This window comes from Meles meles, chromosome 1 (genome assembly GCF_922984935.1).
Source record: "Meles meles chromosome 1, mMelMel3.1 paternal haplotype, whole genome shotgun sequence".
NCBI classification, from domain to species: domain Eukaryota; kingdom Metazoa; phylum Chordata; class Mammalia; order Carnivora; family Mustelidae; genus Meles; species Meles meles.
This window is the reverse complement of record NC_060066.1, coordinates 133,140,359-133,159,210: the sequence shown is the minus strand read 5'-3', so window position 1 is coordinate 133,159,210 and position 18,852 is coordinate 133,140,359. Positions and strand designations below refer to the sequence as shown.

The 18,852-nt window shown below is 34.5% G+C and overlaps 1 protein-coding gene across 1 annotated transcript in view; it reads right to left on the bottom strand.

Annotated features, from left to right (window-relative positions):
• The window catches only part of DPYD (dihydropyrimidine dehydrogenase), an 868,613-nt gene that overhangs the window by 590,919 nt on the left and 258,842 nt on the right, over positions 1-18,852 (bottom strand). Inside the window, exons 7-8 of the mRNA XM_046016334.1 lie at positions 15,968-16,049; positions 3,009-3,096 (exon numbers count right to left, since the gene is read on the bottom strand). Of these exons, the coding sequence (XP_045872290.1) occupies positions 3,009-3,096; positions 15,968-16,049 (170 nt within the window). The remainder of the gene's footprint in view (positions 1-3,008; positions 3,097-15,967; positions 16,050-18,852) is intronic.

Sequence of the window (18,852 nt, the reverse complement as noted above, 5' to 3'; positions counted from 1 at the left end):
TAGTTAGGGAAAAACCTGAAAGTGAGCAACTTTCACCAGCAATATCATATATATTGTTAAAAATCAGGGAACGTGAGAATATATATTTGTTAGTGCAATTAATTTATCAAGCTGTCCTTCATAAGTCATATTTAACACACAAAAAAAGGCTTTTTTTCTTTCAGACAAACTAACATAGAATGGACAATATTTATGAATATAGATGATCTATAAATAGTATTTCCAACTACAGAAAGAGAAAATTCTCCATTTTCAGTAAGTGACCTATGCAGACAATATGTAAGCATTAAGTTCTCAGAATGAATTCTTTGCTATTCAGTGCTTTACTCAGCTCCCTGAATAAGGAATCCAAGTGTCAAATACCAATGATGATGCACACATTTGGCACAGAGACATTTATTTCTTTTCAATCTCTATTTTTATCACACATTCCCTTCCCTATAGTAATAGAAATTTGATGGGGGCATATGTCCACCCTGCTAGAGACTATATTTCCCAGCATCCTCTGCCGCTAGGCATGTTTATGTGACCAGGCTGTGGACTATGAGATAAAAACAAAACTGATATGTGCAACTTCTGGGTCATAAACTTAAAAGGAAAAGTGCTCCCTTCCTTACTTCCCATTTTTGTTAGCAGGAATGTGGGCAGAGTGTCTTAAATTGATCAAAGATGGAAGTCAAGCATTGAGGATGGTTCACACTGTTAGATGAGAAAGACTAAACATATATCCTGTTTGAACCACATTTTCCTTTCTAAAAGTGACCAAATCCACATTCTAAATAATGTAGAAGTCCTATTCCAAAATTGACTTCTCCAAACTGAGTTGGAAAAGGTAGATGAAGTGAGTGAAGTTTAATTACAGTATAGAAGCAGCTAATGAACAAAAGCATGTAAGGATGTGAGGCTGTCCAAGTAATAGGCAGTTATATGGTAATAGAAAGGTCATAAATTCCCAACTCGGCAATCAAGAGTGTCAAATAAACAATTCCTGGAAGTAACGCTACTTGTCTTCTATAGACAGGAGCTTTTTTTTTCTTTTACAAGATGAAACTTTCTTGTATATATTTCATATAAAATACTGAAATAGAACATAACTACATTCTACACATCACTAAACCAAAATGTCAAAAGATTCACTTCCCAGCGTGAAAATGCACAGCAACATAAATATGAAAGGACTCCACATTTGAAATGCAGTATTCACACCTCGGTGCAGAGTGAAATGGATTATTGTGAACGGATGGGCCATTATCAGATAACATATGTAAGGAGATTTAATGAAATTTTTAAAAAATTAAAATATTATTGATTCTAACAGATGGAAGATATTTCTATGGCTAAAACCACTCAGACCGATAGACCACTTAATTGTTTCAAATTTTTATTATAATCTGATTTTGCAATTAATTTGGAGATATTTCAATGTATTTACTTGGCACTTATCTCTCCAGTACAGAGATTCTTTGTAGAAAACATTTGTAGAGATCACAAAACTGCATTAACATATACTATTCCATCAGTGGAAAACCTATCTTTTCTGTACAACTGCTGTAGGAAACCACAGTGGTGAATTATAAATAGCTATTTTGAAAACATCACCAAAATTTCATACCTATTGCCTCACTAAATTTCCCATTCATTATTCACAAAGCATCTTTGAACCTGTACTTATTGGAAGTAACAGCAACTTACTGATCCAAAATTGCTGGTATTAGTAGAATATACTTCATAGGTGCCTGACTTATTTCTTTATGTTACTTCTTGTATCTTAATTCACCATACAAATGTAAGTTGAAAGTAAAACCAAAGTTGACGTAGTGCCTTTAAAAATGAAACCTATGAAAATATCATACCTTTCTCCCTATTCATGATCTACACAGTGATTACTGTATTTAAATGAAGATAATATAGAGAAATAGTGATGACTCAAGTTCCCGAAGGAAGGAGGTTCGTTACAGACATTTAGAAGCTAGAAGCTACAATAAAAATTTATTTTTCTCTCCATAACTTTTCATCTATATAAACGGAGTGACAGAGATAGTCTTAGACTTGGTAGCAATTACCTAGTAAGTGAATACATGGCATCTTGATAAGAAAAATTTAGTGGACTAAGAAGCATTCCTGATAATTTCACTCTAGATTGATCTGAATAAGGACAGCCCCAAAACAAATGTTATTCAGTGTGAGATCATTCAAAGAAGTGGAACAATTTTCATCGCATGTAGCTTTATTATTTAGCTATTCACATTTAAGGAGTGTGAACTGTAGGAAAGACAAACTGGAAGACAAGCGGATGGACTTACTCAGTTTGTATGCCATAACGGTCCCCAGTATGGGGACATGAAAGCATGACTACAAAGTTCATGAGACAAAGACTAAGTTAAATCAACTCTGCTCTCTCTGGTCTTTCCGTAAAACAATAAGTGATTGGAGAAAGTGGTAGACCACTCAAGCTCTGTGTAACATGCAGACAAAACAGGCAGCCATGATACACGTGAAGTACCTTAGCACCTCTACATTGTCCATGTGACTTTACAAAGTTTAATTGAGCATCTTTAAAATTCAGCTAAATATGAAAATTCTTTAGGAAATTTTCGAAAAAGATGAATAGAACAAACAAAACCCAAGCCAATTCTGTCCTTTATTATCTATTTGGCCAATTGGTTTTATCATAAAGAGAACGCCACAGCATCTAGACATCATTAAGCCCAAATTCTGAGCTTCCATGGCATGACTGAAGAACATCTTGTGTTTTAGAGATGTTCACTGGTAATGATGGCATAGGGAGAGAAGGGGAAGTTTAAAAATGGTCTTGGCAATGTCTACCCATAGTGAAGGTGAGACAACACAGTTATAAATAGAAAACTTTCTTTAGCCACTCATTCCTGCCTGCTCCCCAAACAGATGTAACTTTTATCATGGAAATGTCTATAGGCAGTTATTCTGGACACTGTCAGGAAATTTTTTTAAAATTATAAAGAAAAAATATTTAAAAGCAAGCTACTCACCTATTCCAATGAAAGCAGCTTTATACCCTTCTTCTTTCAAAGTGCTAAGAGTTATTTCATTTGCTGAAAGTCTTTTGCCACAAATTATCTATAAGAAAAAATGTTTCAATAATGATGTTTTGGCATTTGATTAATTAAAACTCTAACATCAAAAAGAACAGAAACTCAATATATAAAAAATTCCATATACATGTGGACATATTTTTGTCTTCTAGTATATAGGCTTACATATACAAAACAGTATATAAATAGAACACTAACATGTCTTGCTTAAGGACTAAATGCAGTTTTGCCTTTTAATGAAGTAGCAGAAGGAAAGCTAGTGTATTTAAAATCAAGTCAGTAAACTTTCATAGCTTGATTAGTATGTTCAAGGCACTATGTGGGACACTTTAAACAATAAAATGATAAATGAGACACAGTTTCTGCCTCAATGTATAATGAAGATCTGTGCAGAAGATGTACATAAATAAATATAATATAAAACAAAGTGTGATCAGCACATGTCTGCAGGAATTCAAGAGGACAGAGAGATTCATTATGGCTGAGTTCACAGGATGAGAATAAATAGAGGTAGCAGGATTTTAATAGGGCTTTTTAAAATAATATAATTTTGACAGAGGACAGTGTCTAGGGAAGATGAATAGACTTGAGAGGCAGAGGGTAGACACCACTATTAAAAGTCATGATACTTTGTTCAGTTCCCAGACAAGAGCCGATTTTCAGATCTGGAACCTACTAACTGCAGAGGGTGGCCAAGTCCCCAGGAAGAAGGACCCTGTAACATCCTGTCAAATTAATACTGTAATGATTCCCTTAGTCCCTCTCCAAAGGGAACTATGGCCATTTACCCAGGTGACTGTAAGCTGGAGAAAGAGCAAATAATCACACGTTTTAAGGACATGGGACACGGATTCTTCACTGACATTGATACCTAGAGATACAAGAGTGGGGAACTACAAGTAAAAGGTAAAAAAATGGACCCTAGTAAAATTCTGGCTCCCTGTGGGACCACTGAGATCACAGCCCTAGGGAGTGATCATTCCCCCAGTATTCAACTGCATAAGCAAAATTTCTCTACTTGTCAGGTGAAGTAATCCCCACATTGGGTCACTTGCTGGTCTGTGCAGTAAGAGCTATAACAGCTACAATATGGGAAGGCCAGAGAACTTTTGAAATCCCAGTCAAGAGAGTAAATCAAACACACCACCATATCCTGGGGGATATGGGGAATATGGATAGGATGGGGAGAGATAGGGGTGGCCCATGTTATATTTCTCTGTAATTCACCAGGCTGGCTCCTACCGAGACCAGATGATTCCTGAAGAATAACTGTAAACTACTGCAGGCACAACCAAAGAGTACCCCTGATTGCAGTTTCTGTGACGGATGTGGTATTATTGCTAAAGCAGATTAATAAGGCCACAGGTACACTGCATGGGGTATCCTTTTCCATCCTGCTTCTGAGAAAAAGGAATCAGAAAGAGTTCACATTCATAGGGGAAAGATAAGAATATTCATTTATAGTTTTGCCTCAGGAATATGTCGACTCTCTGCTGTAATAATATATGTAATCTGAAACTATCTGGCCATCCCACAGAACATCACAGTGATCCATTACACTGAGAACACCAGGCATATCGGACAGCACGAGCAAGAGGTGGCTAGTATGTTGGAGACACATGCACTGAGAGGGCAGACAATGAATCCTAAGAAGATCAAGGACTAGTCACTGGATTGAAGTTGAGATTTCTGCTTGTCAGGTGTGTGACAGTATAGCCTTCCTAAAGTAAAATATTTTGTTGCAATATTGTTCTCATTTACCACCATAGAGAAGGAAGCATAAACACCTGGTAGGCTTCTCTGGGTTCTGAAGATAGCATGTTCTTAAAAACAAAAGCCTCTAAACTGAATCACAGAAGAAGAACAAATTTTACTCATGAAACAATAATCAAAAATAACCTGTACAGAGTACTTAACTAAGCACAAGGCTCTCTTCAAAATACCTCATATATGGACTCATTTAATCCTTACAATTAGCCTTGTGAAGTAGTACTGGTATCCTCATTTTACAGATGATGATACTAAGGAACAAGAAGGCTTAGGCAACATTTATCAAGACTGCATTTATAGTCTAACTACAGAGCCAGCATGAGTAACAACTGTGATCGTAATGTCTCTGAGGTAAAAGGGGAATGAAAGAAGTGGCACCATCTTCAAGGGCATAGAAAAACAGATTACATGTGAAGACCTACTGGAAATGTAGTGTTTCTGGAATATAAAGGGCAAAGCAAAGAATAGAAAGGGAAAGTAGGAGAAGAAGATCTCTGGGATTGTGTCATACAGGGCCATCTTGTTCTCCTAAAATACTAATCTACTTTTAATATTGGGAGATAGAATAAATGTCTGGAAGTTTATAAGCGGAGGACAAAGTGAGATTAATAACTAACATTCGGAACTCTGGAACATATCAAATATTACAAAACAAATTAAAACATCAAGTAAGTACATACTATTAAAGGTGCTTTATAGTATCTAATAGTGTGTATTTGTATTAGAACTAGTAGAACACATATTAAATGTATCTAATACCAAAGTTATTGAATTACAATTTATTCTAAATTTTTATAGATGATTTTTTCTTTTATTAAACTATTTCTCATTGTAGAGATAGAAAGTTTTACTGTTTATTTTATTAAATAAATAACCTTGATACCAATATATAATAAAGGCAAGCCATAAAAGAAAACTCTAGGTCCAAACATTCTAAATAAAGTTTTAGCAAAAAGAGCAAAACCGCCATCTCCAAAGTTGAGCTGTGGAATGCCCTGCTGATGGCTTAATTCATGGAAATGATCCTCAGAATCCCTGACTTTAGGTTTAGTTTATCTACTGCTTCAGCAGAAAGATTCAGAAAAGACCCCATCCTCCCTGAGGTGGTGTGTGTGTGTGCAGTTTAGTTTAGTATTGGCACTATGTGATTTATCAAACATAAACAAAGACATCCCAATCCTTCCACTCTAGTAGAGTGAACATGTCTGAGTTCATAATGTACAGTAAAGAAATACAGATATTTCATATTTCTGCAGCCCATTTCCACCTTAGTAGGCAATACTATGCAACTGGGAAGAACAAAAAAAAGTTGATTTATACTTCAGTGTACTGAAAACTGGAAAGACAAGTCACTTGACTCTTGGTGTTAATATACTGGGACTGGGACCAGGAAGACTTCACCATACTATGGACGGACACTATGAGAAAGATGGATAATAGCCATTGGGCAGCAGTTCCATGATGGAAATGAGAGAGCAATAATAATAATATTCAGTGAAATGACAGGCACCAGTACTCTTCTCTTCCTGTGCTGGGGAACCTAGTCAATTTTCCCTTTTCTAAAAGCCTTGGACTCCCAAACATTTGTCGTCTAATCAGTAACTAAATCTCACTCAGAAAGAACAAGGAAAAAGACTCTTTGACAAAAAAGTTAAAATTTTGTTTACATTATGCCTTGGGAAACTGAGCTGAAATGTGTAACATGTAACTAAAGCTATTATTACAAGACAACTACAACTACCGAAAACATTCCGATAGCCGATATACTATGAAATCGTAATATTATTTGTTAAATATATATGATGTTAGAAAAATGCCACATGCTGAGCATTTTGTTTTTGTCTTTGTTCCTTTTAGTCCTCTGTACTTCTATATATGTAATAGTTCATCTTGATTTTTCTTAAACATGGATTACAACATATTAAGTACCTTCCTCTAGTGGCTTTAGTAATATAGGACTGAGTACTCAAGTTTTGTAGCTAAATTCAGAATAAATTCACTCTACTTCAAGCTCAGTATAAGAATTATTACTATTCAAATACAAGGGCTAAATACATTAAGCCCTGAGCCAAATTTCCATCTAAGATCCCATATGGGACTTCATGGAACTTCCTTTACATATCCATAATATGCCTTCATATATATATACAATATTTGTAATGGAGATAAAGGTTTATAACTTTGTTTTGGAATATAATTCTTTCTTCAAAGAAAATATATGATACACATTATTAAAAATACAGATAAATGCTCCCATAAAACGGCATGAGTTTGCAGAGTGGATGAAGCGATAGGACCCATTTATATGTTTACAAGAGACACATTTGGAACCTAAAGATACATCCAGACTGGAAGTGAAGGGATGGAGAATGATCTTTCATGCCAACAGACCTCGAAAGAAAGCTGGGATAGCAATTCTCATACCAAATAAATTAGATTTTAAGCTAAAGACTGCAGTCAGAGATACAGAAGGATACTATATCATTCTTAAAGGGTCTATTCACCAAGAAGATGTAACAATTGTAAATATTTATGCCCCCAATATGGGAGCAGCCAACTACATATGCCAACTGTTAATCAAAATAAAGGGTCATATTGCTATCAATACATTAATTGTAGGGCATCTTTACATGCCACTCTCAGTAATAGGCAGATCGTCCAAGCAGAAAATCAATAAAGAAATAGAGCTTTGAATGACACACTGAACCAGGTGAACCTCATAGATATATACAGAATATTCCATCCTAAAACAACAGAATACTCATTCTTCTCGAGTGCACATGGAACCTTCTGCAGAATAGACCACATACTGGGTCACAAATTAGGGCTCAATCTCAAAACTGAGATTATTCCCTGCATATTCTCAAACCACAATGCTTTGAAACTGGAGCTCAACCACAAGAAAAAGTTTGGAAGGAATTCAAACATTTGGAACGAACGACCTTCCTGCTGAAGAATGTTTGGATGAACCAGGAAATCAAAGAAGAACTTAAACAATTTATGGAAACCAATGACAACGACAATGAAGACACATCGGTTCAAAATTTAGGACTTAGGCAGTCCTAAGGGGGAACTCCATAGCCATCCAAGCCTCACTCAAAAAACCTGAAAAATCCGAAATATACCAACTCTCTTTATACTTTAAGGTATAAAGAACTTAGGGAATTTAAAGAACTGGAAAATCAACAACAAATTAAGCCAACCCCACGCAAAAGAAGGGAAATAATCAAGATTAGAGCAGAAATCAATGAGTTAGAAAGTAGGGATACAGTAGAACATATCAACGAAACTAGAAGCTGGATCTTTGAAAGAATCAATAAAATCGATAAACCAGTGGCAAAACTTATCCAAAAGAAAAGAAAGAGAACCCAAATTAATAAAATTATGAATGAAAGGGGAGAGATCATGATAATACCAAGGAAATAGAAACAATCATCAGAAATTATTATCAACAGTTATATGCCAATAAGTTAACCAACCTAGAAAAAGTGGATGCATTCTTGGAAACCTATAAACTTCCAAGACTGAAACAGGAAGAAACTGACAACCTGAATAGACCAATATCTAGTAATGAGATTGAAGCAGTGATCAAAACCTCCCAAAAAACAAGAGCCCAGGACCTGATGGATTCCCTGGGAAATTCTACCAAACATTCAAAGAAGAAATAATACCTATTCTCCTGAAGCTATTGCAAAAAATTGAAGCAGAAGGAAAATTTCCAGACTCTTTCTATGACAAGCACTACCCTGATCCACAAATCAGGCAAAGACCCCATCACAAAGGAGAATTTCAGACCCATATCCCTGATGAATATGGATGCCAAGATGATTCTCAATAAGATCCTAGCTAACAGGATCCAACAGTACATTAAAAAGATTATCCATCATGACCAGGTGGGATTTATCCATGGGATGCAACATTTACAAATCAATCAATGTGATAGAACAAATCAATAAGAGAAGAGAGAAGAACCATATGGTCCTCTCAATTGATGCAGAAAAAGCATTTGACAAGATACAGCATCCGTTCCTGATTAAAACTCTTCAAAGTATAGGGATAGAGGGAATATTCCTCAACTTGATAAAATCTGTCTATGAAAAACCCACAGCAAATATCATTCTCAAAGGATCAGGAAAAAGACAAGGATGCCCACTCTCGCCACTGTTGTTCAGCATCATACTAGAAGTCCTGGCAAGAACAATCAGACAACAAAAAGAATAAAAGGTATTCAAATTGGCAAAGAAGTCAAACTCTCTCTCTTTGCAGATGACAGGATACTTTATATGGAAAACCCAAAAGACTCCACCCCCAAACTACTAGAACTCATACAGCAATTCAGTAATGTGGCAGGATACAAAATCAATGCACAGAAATCAGTTGCTTTCTTATACAGTAATAAAGAAAATACAGAAAAGGAAATTAGAGAATCGATTTCATTTACTGTAGCACCAAGAACCATAAGATACCTTGGAATAAACCTAACCAAAGAGGAAAGGATCTATACTCGAGGAACTACAGAACACTCATGAAAGAAATTGAAGAAGACACAAAAAGATGGAAAAGCATTCCATGCTCATGAATCGGAAGAATAAACATTGTTAAAATGTCTAAAATGCCCAGAGCAATCCATACTTTCAATGCCATCCTAATCAAAATTACACTGGCATTTTTCAAAGTGCTAGAACAAACAATCCTAAAATTTGTATGGAACCAGAAGAGACCCCGCATTGCTAAGGAAATGCTGAAAAGGAAAAACAAAACTGGGGGCATCACATTGCCTGATTTCAAGTTTTATTACAAAGCTGTGATCACCAAGACAGTATGGTACTGGCACAAAAACAGACACATAGAACAGTGGAACAGAGTAGAGAGCCCAGATACGGACCTGCAACTTTATGGTCAAATAATCTTCAACAAAGCAAGAAAAAATATACAGTGGAAAAAAGACAGTCTCTTCAGTATTTGGTGCTGGGAAAATTGGACACCAATGTGTAGAAGAATGAAACTCGACCATTCTCGTACACCATACACAAAGATAAACTCTCGAAATGGATAAAAGACCTCAGTGTGAGGCAGGAATCTATCAAAATCCTAGAGAAGAACATAGGCAGTAACCTCTTCGACATCAGCCACAGCAACTTCTTTCAAGACATGTCTCCAAAGGCAAAGAAAACAAAAGCGAAAATGAACTTTTGGTACTTCATCAAGATCAAAACCTTCTCCACAGCAAAGGAAAGAGTAAACAAAACAGAAAGGCATAGAGAATGGGGAATGGAGAAGATATCCGCAAATGACACTACAAAGGGCTAATATCGAAGATCTATAAAGAACTCCTCAAAGTCAACACTCAAACACAGATGATCATGTCGAAAAATGGGCAGAAGACATGAACAGACATTTCTCCAAAGAAGACACACAAATGGCTAATAGGCATATGAAAAAATGTTCATTATCATTAGTCATCAGGGAGATTCAAATCAAAGTCACATTGAGATACCACCTTACCTTAGTTAGAGTGGCCAAAATTAACAGGATAGTAAACAACATGTGCTGGAGAGATGTGGAGAAAGGGGAACCCTCTTACCCTGTTGTTGGGAATGCAAATTGGTACAGCCACTTTGGAAAACAGTGTGGAGATTCCTTAAGAAATTAAAAATAGGGCTTCCCTATGATCCTGAAATTGCACTACTGGGTATTTACCCCAAAGATACAGATGTAGTGAAAAGAAGGGCCATCTGTACCTCAATGTTCATAGCAGCAATGTCCACAATTGCCAAACTGTGGAAAGAGTCAAGATGCCCTTCAACAGATGAATGGATAAAGATGATATGGTCCATGTATACAATGGAATATTACACCTCCTTCAAAAAGGATGATATGCCCAACTTTTGTATCAACATGGACAGGACTGGAGGAGATTATGCTAAGTGAGGTAAGTCAAGTAGAGAAAGTAAGTTATCATATGGTTTCACTTACTTGCTTTAGGAATAACAGAGGGCATTTGGAGAAGGAAAGGAAAAGTAATTGCGGGAAATCAGAGGGGGGAGACGAATCAGGAGCGACTGTGGACTCTGAGAAACAAACTCAGGGTTTTGGAGGGGATGCGGGTCAGGGGTTGGGTGAGCGTGATGGTGGGTATTAAGGAGGGCATGTATTTCATGGAGCACTGGGCATGGTTCATAAACAATAATCTTGGAACACTAAAAAAATTAAATTAAATTTAAAAAGTAATAAAATAAAATAAAAATACAGATAATAATATATATGAGTTTCACATTGTGATAGACTATTTGGCTAAACAGATAAAATATTTCCAGAATCCCTAAGATAGGAGATCAAATGAAAGAATTTTAAAAATAATATTTGCCTTCTTTAGACACAAAAATTATTTTGTAGGTATTGATACATTTCTCTCCTTCCAGTAGAGTTATGATATGATTTTATATTATTTTCCAATAACATTCTATAATAATAGAAATGCTTCAAATAACTATAATAAGAAAGATGCTGTAGAGAGGTTATCACGAACAAGATTTCAGTTAGGTATTTTTACTCAAATTATGAAGCAGAAGACATGCCTAGTAATTACAAATTAACTTTAATTAAATTCTATCAAAATATTTTGAGAAATGTCAACTATGAAAACATTTAGAAAAAATAAAAAATGTTTATGCAGATTTACATTTTTAGCTTTTAATAATGAAGTCATTAGAAATACTGTAAATTGAAATAAAAATATTTATATCCACATATTTTCTGAATTGCAAAACAAATTAAAAAAGAGTATCTAATCTAAAAGTTAGTGACACTGACTGACACGAATATCGTAAGAGACTTTGTAAAAGTCTACTAGGGTTAAAAATAATTTGTAGTGGTGTATATTAACATTTTTATATAAAATAAAGTGATTTTATAAAAATACAGCTAAGAGGGGTGCCTGGGAGACTCAGTGGGTTAAAGTCTCTGCTTTCAGCTCAGGTCATGATCCCAGGGTCCTGGGATGGAGCCCTGCATCGGGCTCTCTGCTCAGCAGGGAGCCTGCTTCCACCTCTCTCTCTATCTGCCTGCCTCTCTGTGATCTCTGCCTGTCAAATAAACAAATAAAATCTTAAAAAAAAAATACAGCTAAGATGCTATTTCTTCTAAAGAATAAACAATTTTATTATACTAGATCCTTTGAAGCAAAATAAGCTGAGTATACTTGAGAAATTAAAAATTGTATATTCTGCTTCTAAGTAAAATAAAAAATAAAAATTTGATTTCTATCACAAGAATATATGAACAGATAAAAATATTACCCTAAGCAATTCTGTGCAAAAGGAAAAAAGAAAACTAAAATTCTTCAAGAAAAAAACAATAATAATATTAATGAAAATATAGAGATACTGAGAAGGGTTTATTCAAAATGAAATTAATAATTAAAAATCATTTCTTTATTCAACCCAGAAAAAAGAAAAGTAAGCATACAACTCAAGACATTAAAACAGAAAAATAAGTGTAAGGATAGCAGGAAGAAAGAATTAATAAAGTCAGCAATTACAGAATAAGAAAACATAAAACTGAGAGGGGGTTCCTTTTTTTTTTAGATTTTATTTATTTATTTAACAGAGAGAGAGATCACAAGAAGTCAGAGCAGCAGGCAAAGAGAAAGGGGGGTGGGGGAAGCAGACTCCCCGTTGAGCAGAAAGCCTGACAGGAGACTGGGTCCCAGGACCCTGAGATCATAACCTAAACAAAGGCAGAGGCTTAACCCACTGAGCCACCCAGGCGCCCAAGAGGTGGTTCTTTTAAAGAATATAAGAATATATTAACTACAGAAACTACTACCTATTCTTATCAAGAAAAAACTTAAGAAAATACAATGTAGAAGTTTAGAAATCAGGGACACAGATGAGATACAGAGGAGATTATCAGAGACACAGATGAGATATTTTTATTGCATAGAGGATAATGTATTTAAATCTGTGCTAATTATTCCAAAAGTCTCAGTGAAACAATTTTTTTCTAGGAAAATACATTTTGGCCAAATTGACATGAGAATGAAATACATGAAAAGACTAATAACCATTAAAAATAAAAAGTCAGGGGCACTTGGCTGAACCAGTTGGTGGAGCATGCGGCTCTTGATCTCAGGGTTGTGAGTTTGAGCCCCACGCTTGGTATAGAAATTAGTTAAATTAGTAAAATTTAAAACTTTTTTTTTTTTAAAAAGGTAAAAGTTCCATCTCTCATAAAAAGGCTTTGAGGTCAGAGTGACAAAATTTGCAGAGTTAGTAAAATAGTTAAGTCTCATCTCAAAGCAATATTCTTACCAATAAGAAATTAATGAAATGCTGGGAAATTTATTTTTATAAGGCTACCATAATTTTCTTACCAAAACTCACAAAGATAACAAACATAAATAAATGAAGCAAATAGGCTTTCAGTATATTTGAAACTATGCAAGGACATCAATGGTATTTGACTATCTTCTGCCTATTTCCCATTTTCATACCAGTTACATAAATAAATACAGGAAATAGAAAATATTTAAAAACACTAACAGAGCAAATATATATGTACAGATATAATAAAACAATGCAAAAGTGGATCCATTCCAGAATGCAAAGGTTTATATAACTCAATACATTAACTGAATATTTAATGTTTAAGGTATTTAAATGGCATTTAAAAAATTTCACACCCTTTCCCCAATAAAATTTTAATATTCTAGGTCTAGAAAAATAAGTCTGTTCAATATGATTAAAAATGTTATCTCAAAGACAAAAAAAGATGCCTTGTATTAACACTCTTTTCTAACATACTAGAGATTCCAGCCAAAGAAAGAGTAGAAGAAAAAATATATGATATATAAAGAATGTATAAGAAAAATATACAATATATAATGTACAAATAGAGAGCAAATAAAAGTCTCATTATTTTCTTGTGACAATATCTGATTGGAAAAATGTAAAAATTTAAAATTAAGAAGAATCAATGTATCAAGGTATTAGATATGAATAAATTGAAACCATTCAAAAGGAAATTTAACTAAGAACATAGTCAGGAGTAAAGATGATTTAAACTTGGTTTTGGGTATGATGAGTTTATGTTATTTGGACAATAGATGTGCTCATTAAACTACTAAGAATATAGAACTAGAGTTTGGGGCTCCTGGGTGGTTCAGTCGGTTAAGCGTCCAAATCTTGGGTTTTTTGTTTGTTTGTTTGTTTGTTTTAAAGATTTTATTTATTTATTTGACAGAGATCACAAGTAGGCAGAGAGGCAGGCAGAGAGAGAGGAGGAAGCAGGTTCCCTGCCGAGCAGAGGGCCCAATGTGGGGCTCGATCCCAAGACCCTGGGATCGTGACCTGAGTCCTCAAAGCAGAAAAGGAATCTCATTGCTGTCTCTCCTCGTAATTATACATATAATTCAATTTTTACAAAGCAAGTTTTAAGATCTCTCTTTCTCATCTTAAAACAAACTGAAAGGTGGAGAAGATAATATTAACCTCCTCTTTAATTTAGGTTCTAATTTTTCTTGATAATATGATAAATTCACAAGGCTTAAAAAACAAATGCTCAAAATGATTGTAAGTTCTTCCCACACCTTCCCAAAAGCAAACTTATGCTATCAGATTCTTCTCTTTCTAGAGATATTCTATGCATATATAAGCAGATAAGTTTCTATTTTACACAAATGGTAGTACACACTGTTACCTTTGAACAGATATGGACCAAATCTAGGGATACTAATTGACTTTGTCATAGTTATCTGACTATAAAATTAGAAAGTTGCATGACTAAAGCTAAAATGTGTATTTTTCTGGCACTTAGTACATTCACTACTACTATGTCCTTGATGGGTTTCCTAATGAGAGTAATGGGTATGCCCTAATTTATGCAATATATCTGGTACTGCAAAAATTGAATGTGATTTTGCAATTACTTATAAGATAAATTTAGAAGTGCTTTAAATTAATTTATGATTCATCTTCAATTGGTACTAACACCCAGTATATTAGTTTACACTTAATATATTAGTTGGAGTCCCAATAAATACTTTCCTTATTTAATGAGATTTAGGTAGGCACTTGTATTCAGAATGAAAGACATTTAAAAAACTTTCCAGAATATATTTTTAAAAAGCAAATAATCATCCTTAAATGATCTATTTTGAAAACTATTTTGAACGCCAACCTTTCATAAATTTGTGCACAGTTGTTCTGTAACTTACTCGTTATAAGGTTTTTTGTTTAGTGATTATGTGTAAATGCTTTATCCCAACCACTGACAAACAAAATGTAATTAAAAGTGCAAAAGCACAAAATTTGTTTTGAGTGTTTCCCCTTTTGATTATTTTAGTTTTTGTTTCTAAATGCAAGAGCCACAAGTTTGTTAATGACTTTTCAAAATATCTTTCTCATGTACTTACAGAATGTATTATGTAAACCATAGTACTTTATTAATGTACTGTGTATATCTAAGATACATAATTAACATTTTTAAAACAAAAATAGCAATATGTTCAAGTAAAGAGCCAGAGTTTAATACTCCTAATTAATAGAAAGGAATAGGAATATCTACAGACAAATTCTGAAAGTATAAATGTTAACTTCTGGCCACCTTTAAAAGAATAACATTTATTTCACAAAACAATGAAAAACACAAAGCTGTTGCTTTCTACCACACTGATTTGCTGCTTATGTTAAGAAAGGACTATCACATTAACACTACTGACATGATGTGTATAATAAATAAAATAAACCTCTCTAAGAAATTATGGTCCAAATTGTGAAACACAAACATTTCAGAGTGCACACAACTTGCATGAAAAAAATGTGATTAAAGAAACCAAATCCTTCTATTAGCTGCAGTGAACCCCTAAAGCAATTTAGGAATTTGTTTCTTACAGACAATTAATCACATGCAGGCGTGCCAGATGAGAACTATTGATTGCCCTTTTCCAGGCTAGTGGCATTCAGACAGTAGACAGACAAATGCCCTAAGCAAGGAGAAGCATCTTTCTGATTCTGCCTGGTGTAGCTTTTAATTGTTCTCTCCTAAAATGTGTGACATTTTGCTGTTAGTGTAGAGCTTACTCCTTTCTCTTTGAGCAATATACATGTGTTATGTTTTTCATTTACCTTTACACCAAGGTCCTTCATAAGCTCAATCTCAAAATTCACTGCATCATATGATAGCCGGAACTGAGGGATTTCGGAAATACTGGGGGAAAAAAGAAAAGTTAAAGAAGCATTTGTGGAAAAAATCACTAATCTTTAAAAAATGCAACATGTTTATACTGATCAGTATTAAAGGAATAAACCCCTTTTCTAAGAGTATGTTCACATCACATAAGTGTGAGAACATCCAAATTTTACACGCATGACATAATATTATATGAACAACAGTAGAAATAGTAGCAAATGATATGTAAATAAATATAAAAAATGGAAAACAAATTGGTCAAAACAATTGGTCAAAAGCAATTCCAACACTTTAAAATTTATTAAAGTATTTAGTTGAATTCTCTACCAATAACCCTATGAATTCTTAAAAAACAAAAGCTTAAAAACACAAAAATTAGCTGAAACTTATTTTAGTGTTTAATATACATATATACATATACCTATATACATATATATTTCACAAATACACCACAAGCTTGTTCAAATTCAAATCTAAACTTTGTGTTACCATGCTGTTTCGGATATTATGGGATTGGTTCCATGTGATCCATAGAACACTTTTTATAGTAAACCAACCTTCTTCTATTAAAGCAGTAGGTGTCCCAAAGGATAGTCATTAAAAAGTAATCCTATTTAATAGCAGTGCTTGCTGTTTGCACTTAAAAAAATGAGTCCTAAAATACAATCACTTCAATAGTGTAATAGTTTATAGAGTATCAAAGTTAAGGGCAAATAACTCTTCATGTTTTGTAGCAATAAAAAGACTATATATGTTCATGAACATATAGTAATTCATTTATTCAGTTATCTACTTATTCAATAAGCATTTACAAAGAGCCAGACACGGGCATTAGCTACAGGAACTTGATGGTGAATTTTACCAAATTCCCACTTTCGATATATTCTCCTGGGGTAAAGTTACATTCTGGGGAAAGTTACATAAACAGATAATTACAACAGAATGTAGTACATGCAATGAAAGAGATATATCCAGGGATTATGGAGATATATTTGTAAAATAAATAAATAATTGCTGAAGATGAACCTGACGGATCATTCAGTGCTAAGTCTTCTAAAGTGCATGCAGATTTTTCATTCTTTGGTGACTTAAGAACTTAACTGTTCAATTACTTTTCATACATAAAACAATTAGCAAGATACCATGCTCAGTGCTACAGAAAATGCAACATATTAAATGGTATGAAAATCAATGCCCTCTACTAAAGGAGTTTTCAATCTAATTAGGATATAAGATTATAATTAAGAGTAAATTTGGGCCTAGGTCAAAGATAAAAATCTCGGGGCACCTGGGTGGCTCAGTGGGTTAAAGCCTCTGCTTTCGGCTCAGGTCATGATCCCAGGGTCCTGGGATCGAGCCCCATGTCGGGCTCTCTGCTCCGTGGAGAGCCTGCTTCCTCCTCTCTCTCTGCCTGCCTCTCTGCCTAGTTGTGATTTCTCTCTGTCGAATAAATAAAATATTAAAAAAAAAAAAAAAAAAAAAAAAGATAAAAATCTCTTAAGCTGACTTGTGGACCCTAGCCATACTACGTCAAAGTCATCATAATGCTCTGGGCACCACAGAGGGGCCTTTGTAGGGTATTACAGGTGAATATGGGCAGTTGTAATTGTGACACATTTTATTCACCAATGGATGAGGTCAGTGGACAGAAGGGAGATATATACACATACACAGAACTATTTGACAAATGTAAAGTATCAATGTGAACAACAGTGTTTCAAAGGAGGGGAGGCTTATTATGGGATGAGATAATCCGGTAGGTGAAAGGTGACAAATGATCAACTTTCAGTTAAGTGGAAAAGAGGGAAGGCATCCGAGGACAAAGAAAATGACAAGGAGGAGGAACAGAAAGGGGAGGAGGACAAGAGCGTGCACACTGTGTTCAGGGAATGGCAAATGAAGCAGAGGAGTGTCAGGAGGCTTTAGCAGTAACACCACAGCCCTGGAGTCAGATTCTCTGATTACTAGATGAATTCCTCTTTGTCTCAGAGCTTTAAATGTCATCTACATGTAATAAATTTCACATTTTTATCCTCAGACTGAAATTCTAGACCTTCAGGTTCACTTGGATGTCTAATAGTTCTCTCAGATTTATCATGCCCCAAACTAAACTTTGGGTCCTCCATCCTAACACTGGTCCTCAGACAATTCCATTTTATGGGTTGCTCAAGCCCTAAATCCCATCATCTCTATTCCCTTACCAGCATAATTCCAAATGCAGGTGCATGCCATGAGGGGGTGTACTGATTTAGACAATTTAAAACAGTTATAAGACTGATTAAAATAAAACTGTTTTGTATTTTCACCATGAGCTGCTCTCAACAATGTCACTGATAGTCTAAAGTCAGTCTACCAAAAATCTTTGGTAGATCTAAATTCTAAATAATTACTGTGGTTGCTGTAGAGTTCTAGTAACGTGTGTATAAGCTTTAAATTGTTCCATTTTTATTATCCATCCTTCAATAAACATTGAGATCTGCAGGGAAGTTAATGTGGGAAATTCCAACTAAATAGTGGCCACTGGCACAGGCATGTTCAGTTATAAGCATTCCTTATTCCAACTGCCCATAAGTGGCCTGTGTCTCCACCCCTCACTATTACATGTTCTAATGTTTAAACAGTTGATTTGGAATTGATAAAATGACAGACATGACACAATATGAATTACTTCAACTCTTTAATCTTGGTCAACTATGAGGAGTTTTTGTTTCAAATTAAAATTAAAATAGTGAAACCACGTGAACTATATCTTTAATATTGAAATTATTTCAATTGTCAATGTCTTTTTTATAGGAATGAATCAAAATAATTTTTATTACTG